The 20,919-nt window shown below is 43.2% G+C and overlaps 2 protein-coding genes across 4 annotated transcripts in view; one reads left to right on the top strand and one right to left on the bottom strand.

The window, feature by feature from the left end:
- The window catches only part of LOC145506771 (uncharacterized), a 54,690-nt gene extending 37,760 nt beyond the window's left edge, over positions 1-16,930 (top strand). Inside the window, exons 2-6 of the mRNA XM_081492115.1 lie at positions 8,186-8,283; positions 10,296-10,471; positions 14,623-14,715; positions 15,442-15,748; positions 16,735-16,930. Coding sequence (XP_081348241.1) covers positions 10,467-10,471; positions 14,623-14,715; positions 15,442-15,748; positions 16,735-16,746 — 417 coding nt within the window. The 5' untranslated portion in view covers positions 8,186-8,283; positions 10,296-10,466 and the 3' untranslated portion in view covers positions 16,747-16,930. The remainder of the gene's footprint in view (positions 1-8,185; positions 8,284-10,295; positions 10,472-14,622; positions 14,716-15,441; positions 15,749-16,734) is intronic.
- The window catches only part of RHBDL2 (rhomboid like 2), a 61,320-nt gene that overhangs the window by 36,369 nt on the left and 4,032 nt on the right, over positions 1-20,919 (bottom strand). For all 3 annotated transcript variants that reach the window (XM_081492112.1, XM_081492111.1, XM_081492114.1), the window contains exon 2: positions 1,832-2,097. In XM_081492112.1, the coding sequence (XP_081348238.1) occupies positions 1,832-2,077 (246 nt within the window). In that variant the 5' untranslated portion in view covers positions 2,078-2,097. The remainder of the gene's footprint in view (positions 1-1,831; positions 2,098-20,919) is intronic.

The following is a 20,919-nucleotide window of genomic DNA, read 5'->3' as shown; positions in this document are numbered from 1 at the left end:
TATTAACATTGGGAGAAATTGGGTAAGGAGCATAAGGAACTCTTTTACTATCTCAATAACTTTTCTATAAAGCTAAAATGACATTACTTTGCCAACAAAGGTCCATCTAGTCAAGGCTATGGTTTTTCTAGTGGTCATGTATGGATGTGAGAGTTGGATAGTGAAGAAAGCTGAGCGCTGAAGAATTGATGCTTTTGAACTGTGGTGTTGGAGATGACTCTTGGACTGCAAGGAGATCCCACCAGTCCATCCTAAAGGAGATCCGTCCTGGGTGTTCATTGGAAGGACTGATGTTGAAGCTGAAACTCCAATACTTTGGCCACCTCATGCGAAGAGTTGACTCATTGGAAAAGACCCTGATGCTGGGAAGGATTGGGGGCAGGAGGAGAAGGGGACGACAGAGGATGAGATGGTTGGATGGCATCACTGACTCGATGGACATGGGTTTGGGTAAACTCCGGGAGTTGGTGATGGACAAGAAGGCCTGGTGTGCTGCGATTCATGGGGTCGCAAAGAGTCGGACACGACTGAGCGACTGAACTGAACTGAAAATTACTCCAAAATAAAAAATTTGCTGAAAAAATTTGGCAGCACCACTCAGTCTGCAGGATCTTAGTTTCTTGACCAGGGATTGAACCCAGGCCCCTGCAGTAAAAGTATCAAATTCTAACCTCTGAACCGCCAGGGAATTCCCCCTTTTCTTTTTTTAATGTACAGTCTATCACCTCCAGCAAAATATTGAGTAGAAATTGTGATGATGGGCATTCTTGTCTTATTTCTGATTCTAAAGGAAAAAATGATTTTAACATTTCAGTGTTTGTAGTATTAAGCCCCTAAGATGGTCCTCAAGGGTCCTCACCACTTAATATTCACACCCTTGAATAGTTTCCTCCTTCAGTGAATCAGGGCTGGTTTCTGTGTCTGCCCCAACCAAAACAGCATTGACAAAAGCTTCTTTCAGGAATGCTACATTTTGGGCTTACCTTTATATAAGCCATAAGAGGCCAGGTCCCTATGATAGTTAAATTTATGTGTCAACCTAACCAAACCACAGTATTTGGTCAACAAACATCATTCTACATGTTTCTGTGACTTTGAATAAAGCAGACTACCCTCCATAATGCAGGTGAGCTCATATCAGTTGAAGGCTTAATAGAACAAACACTCCTTGACCAAGAAGGAATTGTGCCAACAAATGGCGTTTGAACTTCAACTTATCCCCAGGTTGCTGGTCTGCTGGCCCACCCTGTAGATGTTAAATTTGCCAAGCCTCCGCAATTACATGAGCCAATTCCTTAAAATAAATCAATCTCTCTTTCTACATATATATATATGTGTATAGATAGATGATAGATAGTGTGTGTATGTGTACATCCTATTGATGCTGCTTCTTTAAAGAACCCTGACTAATACAGTCCTTGATAAGAAAGTTAAAATCTGGAGGCAACCTATAGCCCTTAAACATACGGCTCCTGATACACCTTACCAATCAATCAAAGTTGGTTCATGAGATCAAACCAATTGGAAACCCAGAGATTATTTGATCTCTAAAGCCCCACCAACTAAAATGAAATGAAACCACTGCAACTGTGGTCAATGCTGGGCAGAGGAGTTGTTTGAAAAATAAAACTCAACACTTGACTGAAAGTGTCTGGGAAGGCAGGAAGAACCTGGGAAGGGAACTCTGAAGAGTTCTGTGTGAGTGGTGCCGCCACCCCCAAGCTCTCTTCATATGTTTTCCAGTCGTTTCTCTAGATCTGATCTAAAGCGCCAGTGTATCTGCAGCCCCCCAGGAGTCCTTGAGCCAGTGGACACCACCCGGCGTGTTTACCTCAGCGATGCTGATGGAGATGATGAACACAGGGGGCGGGAGGCAGTTAGCTCTTTCCAGGTATGTTCTTCGCACCGGTTCAGGAAGCATCCATTTTGAGACAATCCTATGGACCTTTCTAGGCTTGAAGGGATCTTTACCTGTCCTGCCCTCTCTCATTTTCTCCTCTTCCAGCTCTTCTTTCATCTCTCTATCCATATTCAGACTCACATCCTCCTCTATCTCCAAGTCATGAGCAGCAGCCATTGTCCTGGGTCCTCCTCCACCTGAAAGGAACAAGACTGTCAGGGGAAAACAGATGACCCTATAGTTTTCGGGCCATAGCTCTTTCCTGGGCTCTCTGGCACAACCATTGGTTTCCAGTGCCTTCCCAGTGAGTCAGTAGAAGGTGGCTGAAGATCTGTTGCCCAAATACACGTAATATCCATACCCTCACCATCCAGGTATAATTGTGAAAAAGTACTAAGTTCTCCCCAGCTGAGAAAGAGGACTCCCCAGAAGTCACTTATGGAATTACCTACTGTCAGCCCCCAGAGGGTGGACTGGAGCTTTGGGATGGCAGCTCTACCTCATACACCCTTTCCTTCCCCTCTGCCACTGACTCCCAAGGCAATTATTAGTGTAAGAGATAGCTTTGCCATGAGGCGATGCAGCTCAGAGTCTAAGCCACACACATGCGTAACCGAATTCAGTTTTGACTAGCTTAAGTAAATAGTCTCCTCTCAACTCTTAGTTTCATCTTGCTTCTACTCCCAAGCCAAACACAGGTCTCTGGCTTCTGATTCCGAATCAAAAATTATTTAATGAGCATCGACTGTGTATCAGGTACTATGCTGAGAGGTACTATGTATCAGGTACCCATTTTAGTTTAAAAAATTCCCCTCCCCTCAAAAAAGACTTAAAACCACATCATCTCTTTCTAAATTATCAGTGTCCCTTCTAACATGCCACCGCTGCCATTCTGTGGCACATGAGTTAAGGAGGCCATTGCTTCCTGGTCCTTCAGGTGCAGTGCAGCAACTCTCGCTGAAACACATCTTCCAAGCAACTCTTTGACGTCTGACACTCTTGGCTGAGATCCTACTAATTTCTACACCCAGTATCCCCTTGAACTCAATCCTCAATATCCAAACACTCTAGCATTTATTCAACAGATATCTGTTGAACACCTACTATGTATCAGGCCACCATTCCTATCCCAAAGTGTTTACAATGTCATGGAGGAGGCTGAGGTCAAAAAAATCACACAAATAATTGTATAATTACAGCTGTGCTAAGAGACACCAAGCAGATGCATAAGTTACTGAGGCAGCATGTCTGTAACAGTGAGGCCTGAACTACATACTCCCTCCTCTCCATGTGTCGTGGTGCTATCTGTCCAGTCTTTCTCCTTTTGGTTTAGTTCTGTTATATTTTACTTCTGGTTGAACTATTTAATCAAATATTTTCATAGTCAAAAAAATGGGTGCTGCTGCTGCTTAGTCACTTCAGTCGTGTCCGACTCTGTGCAGCCCTATGGACTGCAGCCTACCAAGCTCCTCAGTCCATAGGATTCTCCAGGCAAGAGTACTAGAGTGGGTTGCTATGACCTCCTCTGGGGGATCTTCGCAACCCAGGGATCGAACTTGGGTCTCCTGCATTGCAGGCAGATTCTTTACCACTGAGCCACCAGGGGAGCCCCTGGCAGGGATGGGGGAGGCTCAAATACATTAAAGGAAAAAATAATATTGCCAGACACTACATAGAGTACAGTCCAATTTTTAAAAAAGTAATGTATTGATATACAGGGAAAACATCTGGAGAATTAACCATGATTATATTTGCATGAAGGGATGTCACTAGATTTTTGCCCTTTATGCAGGAGTGGGTCCACATTTTATGTATGCTGAAGCGTAAACAATATGGGGGGGTGCTCTTTGGAAAAAATAACATTAAATTAAAATTATAAAACAGAAAAACTATAAAAGTACTTAGAGTGCTTTAGAAGAAGCCTGTGTAAGTAGAAATCTGAAGCGTAAGCTTTGTTAGTGTCACAGATAACCCAGCCAAAACAATCTTAAAAAAGAAGAACAAAACAGGAGGTACCGCATTCTCTGATCTCAAACTATAATTTAAAAAACTACAGTAATCAAAACAGTATGGTACTGGCACAAAAACAGATACAGAGCAAAGGAATTGAATAGAGAGGCCAGAAATGAACTCACACCTATACGGGCAATTAACCTATGACAAAGGAAGCAAGAATATACAGTGGGGAAAAGATGGCATCACACCACATACAAAAATAAACTCAAAATGGATTAAAGACTAAAATGTAAGACCTGAAACCATAAAAATTCTAGAAGAAAACACATGCAGTCTGCTCTTTGACATCAGTCTTAGCAATATTTTTTCTGGATATGTCTCCTCAGGAAAGGGAAACAAAAGCAAAAATAAACAAATGGGACTGTATCATACTAAAAAGCTTTTGCACAGCAAAGAAAACTACCAACAAAAGGAAAAGGCTGCCTACTGAATGGGAGGAGATACTTGCAAATGATAGATCTGACAAGGAATCAATATCCAAAATATATAAAGAATTCATAATACAACCCAGCACAAAAAACAAACAAACCCAATGGAAGAATGGACAGAGGACCTGAATAGATATTTTTCCTATAAAGAAGTCATACAGATGGCCAATAGACACATGAAAATATGCACATCACTAATCATCAGAGAAACACAATCAGAACCACAATGAGGGGGATTTCCTGGCATCTCAGTGGTTAGGACTCCACATTTTTCACTGCTGTGGCCCAGGTTCAATCCCTGGTCGGGAAAATAGATCCAACAAATCATGCAGTGCAGCCAAAAACAAACAATCAAAAAAAACACAATGAGAATCACTTCACACCTGACAGAAAGGCCGTTAACAAGAAAGACAACATAACAAGTGTTGGCCAGGATGCTGAGAAAAGACAGCCTTCGCGCACAGTTGGTAGAAATGTACATTGGTACAGCCACTATGGAAAGTAGTACATGGTGGTGGTTTAGTCACTAAGTTGGGTCCAACTCTTGAGACCCTGTGGACTCTAGCCTGCCAGGCTCCTTTGTCCACAAATTTCCCAGGCAAGAATACTGGAGTAGGTTGTCATTTCCTTCTCCAGGGGATCTTCCTAACCCAGGGATCAAATCAGAGTCTCCTGCACTGCAGGTGGTTTCTTTACCAACGGAGCCACCAGGGAAGTCCATGGAAAACAGTATATGGATTCCTCAAAGAAAAGGAGAATTACCATTAGATCCAGAAATTCCATTTCCAGGCATTTATCCAAAGAAAATGAAAATGTACCTCTATGTTAAATGCTAAATTATTTACAATAGCTAAGATATGGAAGCAATCTAAAGTGTCCATCAATAGATGCATGGATAAAGAGTATGTGGTATGCACACACACGCACACACACACAAAGGAATATTTCTCAGCCATGAAACAGAATAAAATCTTGCTGTGCAACAACACGGATGGACTGAAAGGGTATTATGCTAAGAGAAATGAGTCAGGCAGAGAAAGACAAATACTGTATGATTTCATCTACACGGGTAATCTAAAGACACGTGAACAAACACAACCAAACAGAAACAGAGTCATAGATACAGAGAACAAACAGGTTTTTGCCAGAGAGGAGGAGGTTGGAAGGAGGTAAGAAAAAGGTGGGAGATGAAGAGGTACATTTCAGCTACAAAATAAATGTCACAGGAATAAAACGTAGTGTGGGGAATACAGTCAATAATTGGGTAATAGCTATGTATGGTAACAGATGACAACCAGACTTTTCATGGTGATCGTTTTGAAATGTAGAGAAATAACAAATCACTGTGCTGAGTACCAGGAAGTAACAGTGTTGTGGGTCAATTATTTCAAAAACAAATAACGTCATAGAAAAAAGATCATCCACATCAGATATATGTGACTACCAAAGGTGGGGGTGGGAGGGGGAATTAGGTGAAGGTAGTTAAAAGGTACAAATTCCTGCTGCTGCTGCTCACTCAGCTGGGTCCACCTCTTTGCGATCCCATGGACTGTAGCCTGCCAGGCTCCTCTATCCATGGGATTCTCCCAGAAAGAATCCTGGAGTGGGGTGTCATTTACTCCTCCACGGGGATCTTCCCGGCCCAGGGATTGAACCCACATCTCTTACCTCTGCTGTGGTTATAAGATAAATGTGTACTAGGGATGTAACAGTACAACATCGTAAAGATAATTAACATTGCTGTACATTATAAATGAAAGTTGTTAAGAGAATAAATCCCAATAGTTCTCATCATGAAGAAAATTTTTTTTCGATTTTTTTAATGTTGTGTCTATATGAAATGATAGATGCTCACTAAATGTATTGTGGTAATCATTTCATGATATATGTAAGTTGTACAACAATCACTATGTTGTACACCTTAAACTTAAAAAAAAAATAAGATATAATAAAAACAGAGCCATATGTATGAGACCTTTGCTGGACCCTAAATTCTCAAGCACTGTACTATTTCTTCCCTCCCCTTGTGGATCAATGTCTTGAAGGATGAGTTTGTACCCATTAAACACCTTGTCATCTGCAACCCCGATCGAAACTGCTCTGCTAAGTTATGCCCTTTAAACAAACCCACTTCTGTTGTAATGGGAGTCCTAACGAAGTGTGCAGAGCAGCCCAGTCTCTTCAAAGCACATCCTCATGCAAATTCTCACGTACTCCTCCGAACAATCTGGGAAGAAAAGGCAAGCAATATGTTCCCAATTCTCACCTTCCACTCTCCTAACTGAGCTTCCTGTTGAAAACCCTTCATCCTTGCCTTTCATCCCAACCACATTCCATCGGCTGACTTCTTTTTCCCACTACCCAGCCACAGGCATCCCCTCTGCGCACTTCAGCAACACTGTCCTCCTGCAACTGGCCTTCTCTAACTTGGTGGGAAAAGGCAGTATCAAGGTCACTAAAGGGCAGGTACACAGGCTGGACAGACCTGGGGAATGGCCATGTCTTATTTTTATAGGCCACCCCAGTAAATAGCCCTGGATCTGGGACCGTGAGCCATAGAATGGGGGCTTCAAGGGGTGGGAGGCAGGGGGAATGGAGAATTATATGTTTAATGGGTACAGAGTTTTCAGTTTGGGAAGATGAAAAAGTTCGGGAGATGGATGATGGTGATGGTTGTACAACAATGTGAATGCTATGAATTACACACTTAAAAACAGTTAAAATGGTAAATTTTACGTTATATGTATTTTACCAAACACACAAACTAAATAATAATATTAAATTTTCAAGGTCACTGTGAAGACTAGATAGAATATACTGTTTGTCATCAGCATGTGCTTAATCAGCAGTACCCAATGTCACTGACATTTTCGGCTTAGTCCAGTGTATCTAAACTTCCTCTCACGCACATGCTCAGATGCCCGGTCATGTCTGGCTCTTTACGACCCCATGGAGTATAGCCCTCCTCTGTCCATGGGATTCTCTCAGCAAGAATGCTGAAGTAGGGTGCCATTTCCTTCTCCAGGGGATCTTCTGACCCAGGGATCAAGCCCACGTCTCTTATGTCTCCTGCATTGGAAGTGGTACATCTTCCCAGCTGGTACCACTAGCACCGCCTGGGAAACCCTCTAAGTTTTTCACTGAACTTTCCTCCTTTTTTGGGGGGTGTGTGGGAGGGCCACATCGAGCAGTATGCAGGATCTTAGTTCCCCAACCAGGGATCGAACCCAGGCCCCTTGCAGTGGCAGCACAAAGTCCTAACCACTGGACTGCGAGGGAAGTCCCTAAAATTAACCGTTTTACAGTATACAATTCAGTAGCAATAAATACATTTATAGTGTGGTGCAACCATCACCACTATCTATTTCCAAAATTTTTTCATCACCCCAGACAAAACCTCATACTCAATAAGAAGTCTCTTCCCTATTGCTCCATCCCTCCAGCCTCAGGCAACCATTAATCTGCTTTTGGTCTCTATGGATTTACCTATTCTAGATATTTCATATAAATGGAATTATAAAATATGTGGCCTTTTGAGCCTGGCTTCTTTCACTTAAAGTCTTCAGGGTTCATCCATGCTGTAGCATGTGTCAGTACATCATTCCTTATTATGGCTGAATAATACTGCATTGTTTAGATAAATAAATAAAACCACATTGTTCATCCATTCATGTGTTTAAGGGCATTTGGGTTGTTTCCACCTTTTGGCTACTGTGAATAGAGCTGCTATGAACATCCCAGATACAAGTTTTTATTCAAATACATGTTTTCAATTCTTTCAGGTATATACCTAAGAGTGGAATTGCTGGGTCATATGGTAATTCTATGTTTAATTTATCAGGAAATCTTCGGATCCCGTTTTAAAGTGGTTAAGACTCTGCGCTTCCACTGCAGGTGACACAAGTTCGATCCCTGGTTGGGAAACTAAGATCCCGCAAGGCAAGTAATGAGGTGGAAAAAAAAAAAAATTAAAGTGGGGCTAAGGATAGCACTTACTTCATAACATGTTTCATTGTTTTTTTTATTGCAGTATAGTTGATTTACAGTGTTGTGCCAATCTCTGCTGTGCACCAAAGTGACTCAGTTATACACATATAGACATTCTTTTATTTATATTCTTTTTTATTATGGTTTATCACAGGATATTGATTACAGCTTCCTGTTCCATACAGTAGGCCCTTGTTGTTGATCCACTCTAAATGTAATAGTTTGCATCTACCAACCCCACCTCATAGAGTTTTGGGGGAAGATTATTTAAGATAACACATATAAAGCCTTAGAACAGTTTCTGGCACATAGTAAACACGCCTTAATTATTAGTCTTATCTGCTATGGATGGATGAGTGGGTATGTGGATAGGCAGACAGATGGCTAGAAGGAAGGGTGGGGCTGAGTCTGGGGTCTATTTTCACACTCAAGTTACTAGGAATTAGGTCACATTTAATTTTTTTTCAAATGTATTCCATTAGGCAAGGTTGCACATTATAATAGATTATAGTTAATAAATTTAAGGAAGTCCCCTTTTATGACTTTTTTCCCGGTAACTTTGCTGAAAATAAAGGCTTCTTCCCTCACACTCACCCAGTCTCCGAGGGTCAGACTCTAAGTGTACAGAGATAACTACTGGGTTGGCCAAAAATTTCATTCGGGCTTTTTGCAACATTTTGTCGAAAACCTGGATGAACTTTTTGGCCAATCCAGTATTTTATTAATTTTCCTTGCATATTGATCATTATTTCTAGTTTGTTTCATGTCTCATAAATGGCAAAACAGAGTATGGATTTAAGATCAGCAGCTCTTAAACGCAAATACTAAGGCACTTTTTAAAGAAGTTCAGGGACTCCCTGGTGGTCCAGTGGCTAAGACTCTATACTCTCAACGCAGGGGGCCTGAGTTCAATCCCTGGTCAGGGAACTAGATCCCACATTCCACAGCTGAGACTTGGTGCAGGAAAATAAATAAATACTTTTTTAAAAAATAAGTTCAAGTAGGAGTGATTAACATTGTATTAATAAGCCTGAGTCATACATGATCATTTCATGAGGAAATAAAATTCCACATTGTTAATAACACAACTTTTTCTCTATAAAAGGGCTTCCCTGGTGACTCAGACAGTAAAGAATCTGCCTGCAATGTGGGAGACCCACGTTAAATCCCTGGGTTGGGAAGATCCCCTGCAGAAAGGAATGACCACCCACTCCAGTATTCTTGCCTGGAGAATTCTCATGGACAGAGGAGCCTGGCAGGCTACAGTCGACAGGGTCACAAAGAGTAAGACACAACTGAGTGACTCACACACACACACACACACACACACACACAACACCCCTATAAAAGGAGCTAGAAAAACAAGGTTTACATTTCCCCCCCAATTTTCTTCTTTTTTCCAGACTTCAAAATTTCCAGAAATTTTATGACCTCAAGGCCATCATTTTAGTTATTTTAGTGAAATATACTTCCTGTGTTGCAAAAGTATCTGACCCATTCAGTTTAGCGGAGCTCACTCTGTGTCTGCTTTCTTCCTTGGTATGTGTGTGAGTGTGTATTAGTCACTCGGTTGTGTTCAACTCTTTGCGAGCTCATGGACTGTAGCCCACCAGGCTCCTCTGTTCATGGGATTCTCCAGGCAAAAATACTGGAGTCAGTTGCCACTCCCTTCTCCAGGGGATCTTCCCAACCCAGGGATTGAACCTGGGTCTCCTGCATTGCAAGCAGATTCTTTACTGTCTGAGCCACCAGGGAAGACCTTCTTTCTTGGTACATGCAATAAAGGGATCTGACAGCTAGGTCTACCTACTGTAGTAGATTCTAGAAATAAATGAACATGTTGGTGGTGATGGCGGCATTTTGTTTTTATCTCTCTTCTCAAACACTGTCACACTCTGACTTCCGTACCTGTCTGTGTGCCTGTTGCATGAATATCGAGGCCTCTCTCTGGTTCATCTCCACAGGTGCTGCTTCTCGTCTGACATTCCCTGTCCCTCCCACTCCTGTTTACCTTCTGCTCCCACAGCTGAATTTCTGCGCACAATTCACCACCGTGGAAACACTACTGACCAGATTGGCAACAATGAAAAACACTGATCCATACTTATGAGGCTATATGGAAATGGGTGCCGTTTATGAGGTATAATTGATGCAGGCTTTTCACAAGGCGGTTGGGCGGTTTCTGTAAAATATGAAACTTATATACCTTTCAACAGACTCATTCTACTTCTAGAAATCTACTTCTAGAAATGTATTTGAGCAAGTACTCAAGGCTATCATTCAAAGATGTTCAGAGCAGAACTATTTATAGTAGTGAAAAATTACAAAGAACCTTAAAGTACTTTAATCAGGTTGTTGTATTCTCTGATAGTTCTACTTCCTTATACCGTGCTGAAATCTGCTCACCTGGGTCAAAGCTTCCCCTCCCTAGGGCCTGGGTCAAAGGTTCCCCTCTCTAGGGCCTCACAAAGCAAGTCTAAGCTAGGGTCATGTCATTAATCATGAGAGTGTAGTCTATGTACGCCATGGGTTCTATAATTCAAAATTGAGATAGGTTATCTGAATTTTCTGGATTACCAGAATTTTCGGAGTCTCAGTCCATAGCACAAGATCTCAAAACAAGTCAGCAATGATTACAACACATTATAGTCTCAGAAATATAAGAACATCTACAGCTATTATTTACTTGGTCACTCTCATCACAGTGTTACTCATGGAGTAAATTGTTTACTACATTGACTGCTTCCTTATTCATTAAGCAAAGATCATGCAGGTTTCTTAAGCTTTCTTGAATGTAGACTTGATATTATGCCTCAGCTCCTACCTTTTATCTGCAGCAAGTGTCTGTCAACTCTTTGTTGAAATCACACACACACGAACACACACACACACACATTCAGATCAAAACTGGGTGGGACTGCTGTGAAATGTTCTCATCCTACACTTAGAGAACAACTGGGGTAGATTATTAAAAAGAATACTGGAAAAGTAGAAAAGACTCAGAGCCTTCTGGTTAAAAATGGAGATGTTCCCCTGCACACAAGAACTGAAGACCTTCCCTTCAAGTTAGCAATTATTCTCAAGAAGAGGAAAAATGGAAAGAACTTTTCTACTTCCTGACCTTACCTGGTATAAGCATTGCTCTCGTTATGAATCATGGAGCCAGTGTGCTGGCCAAGGATTGGAAAGGGGAGGACTGTGCTTATTTACCCAGAATAGTGATCTGCCTTTAAAAAATATGTATCTGTAGAAAAAGAAATTTCCATAAGAAGATTTACATAGGAGACTCTAGACATTGGCAAGGGATTTTTCTGAAGACCGCTTGTGAAGTGAAAGTCACTCAGTCATGTCTGACTCTTTGTGACCCCATGGACAATACAGTCCATGGAATTCTCCAGACCAGAATACTAGAGTGGGTATTCTTTCCCCTCTCCAGGGAATTGAACCCAGGTCTCCTGCATTGCAGGCAGATTCTTTATCGGCTGAGCCACAAGGGAAGCCCAAGAATACTGGAGTGGGTAGCCTATCCCTTCTCCAGTGGATCTTCCCAACCCAGGAATCAAACTGGGGTCTCCTGAATTGCCCATGGATTCTTTACCAACTAAGCTATCAGGGAAGCCCAAAGACCTCTTGCTGCTGCTAAGTCGCTTCAGTCGTGTCCAACTCTGTGTGACCCCATAGACAGCAGCCCACCAGGCTCCGCTGTCCCTGGGATTCTCCAGGCAAGAATACTTAGGTGCCCTTATTCACTATTGAGAATACTGATAGGGACAGAGTAAAGAGACAAAGTTGGTAACTAAATAGTTAATCCCACTAGGGGATTATAAGTAAAGAAAAAAGTATGGGAGACCCTTGTAAGTTAATGATCACTCAAGAAAGCAGGTATGCTAACCACAAAACCAAGCAGGGCTGCTTAACAACAAAACCACATAACAGAAATATGAGACATGCCCCCTGACAGTACAACCATGGCGGCATGAGACCCACATCTTGCCCAGTGAGCCTGGTAAGTTAATAACCCATAGGACATGCTCTCTGCACACACGAAAAACAATAATTTATGGGAAAATAACATTTCAAAGTGAAAGATCCTCAATGTACTGAGATCTGAGATAATTTTTCTATAGTGTCATGACAGTCACAGTGTCTTGACCATGCAGGGACAAAAAAACTCCCCCACCTGACATAGAGGAGGAGCTGATGATGGAAGCATGACATCCACTCAAGAATGAGGAAGAAAGCGGTTTTCTCCCTTTCTGACTTCTCCTTTGATTATAAAACTGTAGCCCACTAAATTCTTGGGCTGGGGCACCTTCTCGCCTGCCCACTTATAAGCCTCACAAGCATCCTGTTCTAATAAATTACTTCTTATCTATCACTTTGCCTCTCACTGAATTCTTTCTGCACTGAGACGTAAAGGACTGGAGCTCCTTGGAGTCCCTCAAAATGCCGTGTAGCATTTTCAATATCACATAGTGTTTCTCAAAATTATGTTATAAATTAAGTCAAAAAAATTTAAGTTAAGGACTTCTGTAACTGAGCAGGACCCTCTGGGGCCTTCCCAGGACTGACCTCTCTGCCATATCCTCTGCTTCTGCTCCTCTCTAAAGTACCTAGACAACAGTATCTGATGCACATTTCCTGAATTTTTGCAGATACTAAAACCCCCACCAAATGAAAGACATTAACTACCTGATGACCATGAGCACAGAGTCCCCAGACCTACTGAACCTAAGGATTGATAATGTTAACCCTGTGACACCACCCTGTTACCTCATCAGAGAATTATGTGCCAGCTCATCACATACCCTGGGTCGCCCCTTCCTTGCCTTGCCTTTAAAAAATGCTTGGCTGAAACCCATTAGGGAGTTCAGGTGTTTTGAGAACTAGCCACCCTGGACTCCTTGCTTGATGCCCTGCAATAAACACAGCACTTTCCTTCACCACAACCCAATGTCAGTAGATTGGCTTCAGTGCATGGATGAGTAGATCCAAGTTTGGTTCTGTAACACTTCCACTGTATTCTTTTGATAATGCTTATGTAATGGTCATTTGTTAATTTTCTCAGCCAATTACTCATTTCATGAATCTGGGTGGGCAGCAAGGACCACTTCCCAGTACAAAAGCTAAAAATGTCCAATACTCACTTTTCCAGGTTCTGAGGCTCAGGTATGTGACCTGGGCTTCAGCAATCAGCTGCATTTGCTTAGAATTTGGAGGATTGGAGCTGTGGATGGGGAAGATTCTTTACATGGTGCACTTTAAAGCAATGGCAGCAGTATCTGGTGTCCATCCAGCTGTGCCACTGGAGTCAGTGTGGCACCCAGCATCCAATGCCAGCTGTGTCTTCCATGCAGGTTGAAGGAATGAGCAGGCAGCAGCGACAATGTGGCTCTTTTTGCCTACCTGGCCCTGTAATTTTGGTGTACTTCTAACTGCCTGGACTCCCTTTGTTTCTGCTTATTTCCTTCCAGTGATCTTGTAATCTACCATGACATTGTGATATATTAAGAAATATATGTATTTGGTCTTCCTCCCCAGCTCCAGGCACTGAGCTCCTAAAACCCTTGAAATTTCCTGAGTGATAGGTATGAGAGGAATATCTTTTGCTATTCTTAATAAGCGTCTTTCAACTGTACCTGAGTTTATGCAAATGAAGTTGTTCTTAGAGGATGGGGACTGGTCACCAGAGGAAACAACCATGTGATTAGAGGGTTGGAACTTTCAGTCCCCCACCTCTGGGATGGGAAGAAGTGCTCGAAACTGAGTTTAATCACCAGTGGTCAATAATTTAATCAATCATCCCTGTGTAATTGAATCTCCATACAAATCCTAAACAAATGGGTTTGGAGAGCTTCCAGGTTAGGTGCACAGTTCAAGGTGGGAGGATGATGCATTTACAGAAGGTGTGGAGGCTCTACGTCCTTTCCCACATACCTTGCCCTATGCATCTCTTCCATTTGGCTGCTCTTGAGTTGTAGTCTTTATAATAAACTGATAATAGTAGGTAATGTCCTGTCCTGAGTTCAGTGAGCTGCTCTAGTAAATTATAGAACCCAAGGAGGGAGGTGACAGAAACGCTGAAATTATAGCCATTTGGTCAAAAGCCCTGGAAGCCTAGGCTTGCAACTGCATCTGAAATAGGGAGCAGCTTTGTGGGACTGAGCCCTTAATCTGTAGGGTAGTCAGCGTCAGAATTGCTTGACATGGAAAGCCCACACATTTGGTGTCAGAAGTGTGAGTACTATTAGAGGTCCACTCTATCTCACAATCTCTGTGATCTTCCAACAGGAGGCTGACACAGTTTTGTTGCTGTGTTCCTCAAGCCCAGAAAGTTCCTGATGCGTGGAAGGTGTTCAGAAAATACTTGTATGTGAGTAAAAGGTAAACAAACTCTCTGCAACTTTGATGCATTAGTAAAGCTACAATTGTTCCAAAATACAAAGTTTATTTAAAAGAATACTGGAAGGAGGGAGGGAAGGAGAGCGGAATTCCATGTACACCATATTAACTAAGAGTTTTGGTTACTTCTCTTATACTGCGAAGCACTTCCCCTCATCCTTTTCCTCCACACACCCCAGCCCATTGTCATCATTCTGCCATCACTGAGCCTTCATCGAGACCTGCAGAGCTACCATGCTGTATTGGTTACAAAAGGGACTGTTACCTGTCTTCAGGGAGCACTATTCCTTGTGCTTGGCACTGTGAAGACTCGAGTTCTACTCCCCTCAATATCTTACAGCATTATTGTAAGAATCAAATGAAATCCTAAGAGTAACCATAATAGTGAGCACTTACTGTGTGCCTGGTTCTATGCCAAACACTTTAAGAGCACGCTCTTCTTTACTTCTTACAACAGTCTTGTAAGTTGGGATAATAACATCCCCAATTTATGGATAAGGTAACTCAGTCTTCCTGAGTACCTTGCTCAGGGTCATAGAGCTAGTGAGAAGAAAGCTGGAACAGGAGACTTTGAAGGATCTGACTCCAAAGACCCCGTGTGTTCCTCTGCCTTGTGATTTCCATGTAACAAATGTTCAAGAAGTGTGCATAGTTTTGAGTATTTTCATCCCATCCTTCCCTCTTTTCTCCTCCCACGTCCTCCTCCAGCTCTCCGATCAGATCCCGACTAGACCCTGAGAGTTCCCAGATGGGAACTGTAGAAGAACTGGCAAGCGGGGCTGGGAACACCCACCACTCCCATTACTGCCGCAAGGAGTCAAGATGGAGAAGGACGTCCAGGAAAGAAAAAGGATGTGATTCTCTGAGAACCCGAGGACTAAGTCAGGCTCACCTTCCCTTCTTCACCTCACCCAGGAGAGCACTGCCAAGGCCACCAACCTTAGGACAACTCCTCTTTGGCAGAAGATGCTTTCGATTACTAACTTGTGCTGCTTTCCCAGCTGCATGCAAACAAGTAGGTTTCAGACATCTGAATTGTTTTTTTAAACAGCTGGCCCCACCCATTCATTGGTACCAGGCGGGCCCTTGCAGAGGCTGAGTCCGGCCTTGATGTGGCCGGGGTGTCCAGAAGGCTGGGCGACAGACTATGCTGGGTGTACCCAATTGCTGCCCAGCTGGGCCTAGTTGGGAGGCTTTGGGTGGTGTTGCTAGGCAACCTGGGTAATTGGAGAGGCCACGGATTGGGCTTCTGGGCCACAGAGACGAACAGCCTCCTTCATCACACTGCAGACCATCATTATGCCTCATTCCAGAGTCCTGCAGCAATCTCTCTGTGGTTATAGCCTGAAAGAGGGCTTTTTTAGCTACAGAAATTAAGAACCAGCCTTTCAAATTTATGGGTTTGTGGTTGTGGTTGTTTTCTTTTCACTACATCTCCTAGAACACGCTTGAAATAAATAGGCAAAAGATTTTAAAACCAAATAGAAAGTACCTTCACAAATCCCCTTTTCCAAAAGCGTTCCTTCTTCCTGAAGTAAATAAAGCACACTTGCCCTCAATTGTGAGGGCACCTAAGGTAGGGATGCTCTTCTTCCTGAGGTCCACCACGTGTTAAAAGATTCTTCTTTGGAATCCCACAACTGTGGCTGTGGTTCAAGGTGGGGGTACCAAGACTCTGGTCATGTACAAGACCTCTCAGTGGAATAACTTCTTTGTGTCTCTCCCATTCGAAGACCATCACGGTACTGCCCCTTCCCAATCCACAGAACCACTTTCACTTGTGGGGTTTTTAGTTTGTGTTTTGTTTTCGTTTCATTCGGCCATGCCTCAAGGCTTGCAGAATCTTAGTTGCCTGAACGGGGATCGAACTTCGGCCCACAGCAGTAAAAGTGCTGAGCCCTAACCACTGGACCACCAGGGAATCCCCGTCACTTGTGGTATTTTGATGAATCCTCCTAGCTGCCCTGTGGAGAAGACACCATTTTTATTCCCATTTTACAGATGAACAACTAAGGCAAAAAGAGGTACCTGTGACTGCACATCAAAAGCAAAGCCAGAGCACTGTCCCATTCTTCTGAGGCTAGATCCTGAGCCACTCCACTATTAATATACCCACTGCCTCCCCACAGAGCTATTTAAGTACTCTATTATAACATTCTTGTGTTCTATTATAATAAATAATAGTAATAATAACACATACTGTAAAGACCAAAGCTTTATGTTGTATCTCATACTATCCTCACCACATTTTCCTTGTTGATTGTGGTTAGACTTTCAAAGTTGCCTCATGCACACTAAGAAACAGAATGTGGAAGAAGTCCCAAAGACACACTATTTAACTAGGCTAATGACCCAGCCCACTAGAGCACAGGGCTAAAGGAAAACTCCCAGATGGCACAGGTGGTAAAGAACCCATCTGCCAATGCAGGAGACATAAGAGACACAAGTTTGATCCCTGGCTTGGGAAGATCCCCTGGAGGAAGAAATGGCAACCTACTCCAGTACTCTTGCCCGGAGAATCCCATGGACAGAGAAGCCTGGCGGGCTACAGTTCATGGGGTCACACAGAGTCAGGCATGACTGAAGTGACTTAGCATACAGCACGCAATGACCTAGCCCACCAGAGCACAGGGCTGAAAGAAAATTCCCAACCTCCTTAATTCAAGGAGTTGGCTCTGTTTGATAACATTATGATACTATTACAGTCCCTTCAGTAAGGAGGCAGAATCACTGCTCTCATTAGGTATTTGTAGGTATTCTTCAAAAAGCCTTTCACTGCCTCATCTTCATAATGGTTCATTGATGATAACCAACTGTGCTGCTTTGCACGGGACTAGGGATATGTGTTTTAGGGTGCTAAAATTAGGACAGTCCTGGGCACACCAAGGACAGCTGGTCACCCTGACATAAACCAGCTACAGAGTCATCTTAAAAAGTCAAGTGGAGATGGTTGGTTCTAATCCTAGGGCAGTGGTTCTTAACCCTGGCTACACATCAGAATTGTCTATGGAGATAGTAAAGCAGTTGAACTAAGGCCTCTGGAGCTAGGGCCTGGGCACTGGGATTTTTTGATGTGCAGCTAAGATTGAAACCCCCTGCCCTAGAAATTTGGATTCTGGGCTGGGGTCTTGCCCAGGAATCTGCCTGTCTTTGTAACAGTTCCCCAGGGGATTCTCATGTACACTATAATTTGATAACCAATGAATTCTTACGTGATGTGTGAAGTTATTGGACAACATACCCTGAATGCCTTGTATATGCTATACTCGGGAAACACACAAAAAAACAAAAAGCAAAACCACTTCCTATTCCCCAGGCCCTCTTCATTCCCCAGTGGAGAACAAAGACCTATAAATTGTTACAACACAGTATACAGTAGTTGCCCCTTATCCACAGCAATACATTCCAAGTTCTCAGGGAATATCTGATCCTGTGGGTAGCACCAAATTTTATCTACACAATGGTTTTTCCTATACACACATATCTATGGTAAAGTTTAATTTATAAATTAAACATTAACAACAATAACTAATAATAAAATGGAATAATTAAAACAATATTCTGTAATAAAAGTTGTGTGAATGTTGTCATCTTTCTCTCTCTCTCCAAATGTCTTCTTGTACAAATTTAATGCTATTTCCATCTTAACTAAGCACTTATCACACATTGTGGCTGTAACTTTTGCAGTTTGAGGTGAGATAGCAAACCTAGCATGAATTTTTTTTTTCCTTCCTCACAATTTCATAGATAGATGATTCATTTTTACCACAGATCTTAGCAGCCTCAGAATGCAATTTTTTTTCTTACCATTTGTTGTTGTTATTGGTGGTCACACCATGTGACTTGTGGAATCTTAGTTCCCTGACCAGGAATTGAACTTGTGCCCCCTACAGTGGGAACACAGAGTCCTCGGCACTGAACCACCAGGGAAGTTCCCTTTTTTCTTTCCTTATTAAGTCAGGAACTTTCACCTTTTCACTTAAAGGAAACACTTGACAGCTTATCTGTGGCATATCCGAATTGCCAGCATTATTACCCTTGTGGTTTGGGGCCATTATTAAGTAAAATAAGGCTGACTTTGGCATACCTCAACTGATAACCAAGACTGCAGCTAGGTGACTGGGCAGGATACACTAGACAAAGAAACGATTCATGTCCCGGGCCAGATGGAGCAGGACAACTTGAGGTTTCATCAAGCTACTCAGAAGAGTGCACAATTCAAAATTTATGAATTGTTCATTTCTGGAATTTTCCACTGAAGATTTTCAAACCAAGGTTGACTTCAGGTAACTGAAACTGGGGAAAGCAAAACCTCGGGTAAGAAGGGGGCACTACTGAACTGTGGTTTAGATTCTAAGGTGGGTCAGTATCATCAGGGCAGTTGTCGTCCCTCAGTTTCCAGGAGCCCAGTGTGGCAGATTAAAGACGGGGCATATTACTTGCTGTTTCTCCACTAAAAGGTGGTTTTGTTTCCCCACCTTGAATCTGGGCCAGTCCTGTGGCTCGTCTTGACTGATAACACGAGGCAGAAGTAGTGCCGGATACCTCCAAGGCCAGGCCTGCGGAGATCTGCAGCCCTACTTCTGTTCCTCTTGGAACGTTCCCTCTTTGAGGTCTGACGTCATATAAGAAGAATGACCTCCACTGAGGCCACCATCCCATGAGGAAGTCCAAGCTACTCATAAGGCGAGAGAGCCCACGTAGAAGAGCACCAAAGTGCCAGACCTATGAGTGAAGCCTTCTTGGACCTTCCAGCCCAGTTTATCCACCAGCTGAATATAGCCGAGGGAATGATCTCAGCTGACACCACATGCAGCAGAACTGCTCACTTAAACCCAAATTCCGGACCCACAGACTCATGACAAAATCAAATGGCCGTTGTTGGGAGTTACTATGCTTTATAGTGATTTGTTATATGGCAATAGTAACTAGCAGCCCTCATCAGAACTAGAGGATGACGTGACATTCCACACCATTCTGCCTTCCTGTTAACACCGTTCATCTTCACACTCCCTCAGCAGAGTAGACAGCAACTGTCTCACCTGAAAGAGCCTCTCAATTCATCTCCATCACTGTTTCCATTCCTGCCCCACTTCCAAAACAAAACACAATCATACGTCAGAGTACATCGACTGTCTACTTAAAAATTCTTCAGTGGGGGGACTTTCCTGGTGGTCCAGTGACTGGGAGTCCACTTTGCAATGCAGGGGACACTGTTCAATCCTTGGTCTGGGAGGATCTCACATGCCCTAGAGCAACTGAGCCTATGCGTCACAACTACTGAGCCCATGCGTGGCTACTACTGAAGCCCAAGCATTAGAGTCCGTGTTCTGCAACAAGAGAAGCCTCCTCAATGAGAAGTCCCCACAAAGCAACTAGAGGGTAGCCCCTGCTCACTGCAACTAAAGAAAGCCCACGCACAGTAACAACGACCCAGCACAGCCAAAATACATAAATCCTTCAGTGTTTCCCATTGTCTTCAGGGTAAATACAGGATCCTTGGCATGGCTGATAAATCCTGTACCACCTAGCTCCAGCCTCCTTTTAACCTTCTACTACTCTCCCAACATCTCTGTGCTGCAACCACAGGGGCTTCTTTCTGTCTCAAGCACACACCAAGCTCTCTCCTGTCTCAGGGTCTTTGCACTTGCTGTTCCCGCTGCCTAACCCTTTCTCCTCCCCACTCCCTACACCCCAAACCCCAGCACACACTCAAGGCTAGCTCTTTTTCTGGTCTCTCCGTAGTGGCAGCCCAACCTCTGCCCACCCCATATACTCTATCGCATCCCCCTTCTTACTCACTTTCAGCACTTAACTATCTAAAAATACCTGGTTTGGGGATTTCCCTGGTGGTCTAGTGGTTAATAATCTACCTTCCAATGTAGGGTACGTGGGTTCAATCTCTGGTCAGGGAACTAAGATTCCACATTGGTTGGTTGGTTGGCTTAGTCGCTAAGTCATGTCAGATTCTTGCAACCCCATGGACTGTAGCCCGCCAGGCTCCTCTGTCCATGGGATTTTCCAGGCAAGAATACTAGAGCGGATTGCCATTTCCTTCCCCAGGGGATCTTCCTGACCCAGGAATCGAACCCAGGTCTCCTGCATTGCAGGCAGATTCTTTACTGACTGAGCTATGAGAGAAGATTCCACATGCCACGGGGCAACTAAGCCTGTGTGCCACAACTA

Source organism: Giraffa tippelskirchi, chromosome 5 (genome assembly GCF_054371585.1).
Source record: "Giraffa tippelskirchi isolate mGirTip1 chromosome 5, T2T-mGirTip1v1.2.pri, whole genome shotgun sequence".
Classification (NCBI taxonomy): Eukaryota; Metazoa; Chordata; class Mammalia; order Artiodactyla; family Giraffidae; genus Giraffa; species Giraffa tippelskirchi.
This window is presented reverse-complemented; position numbering and strand designations above follow the sequence as displayed.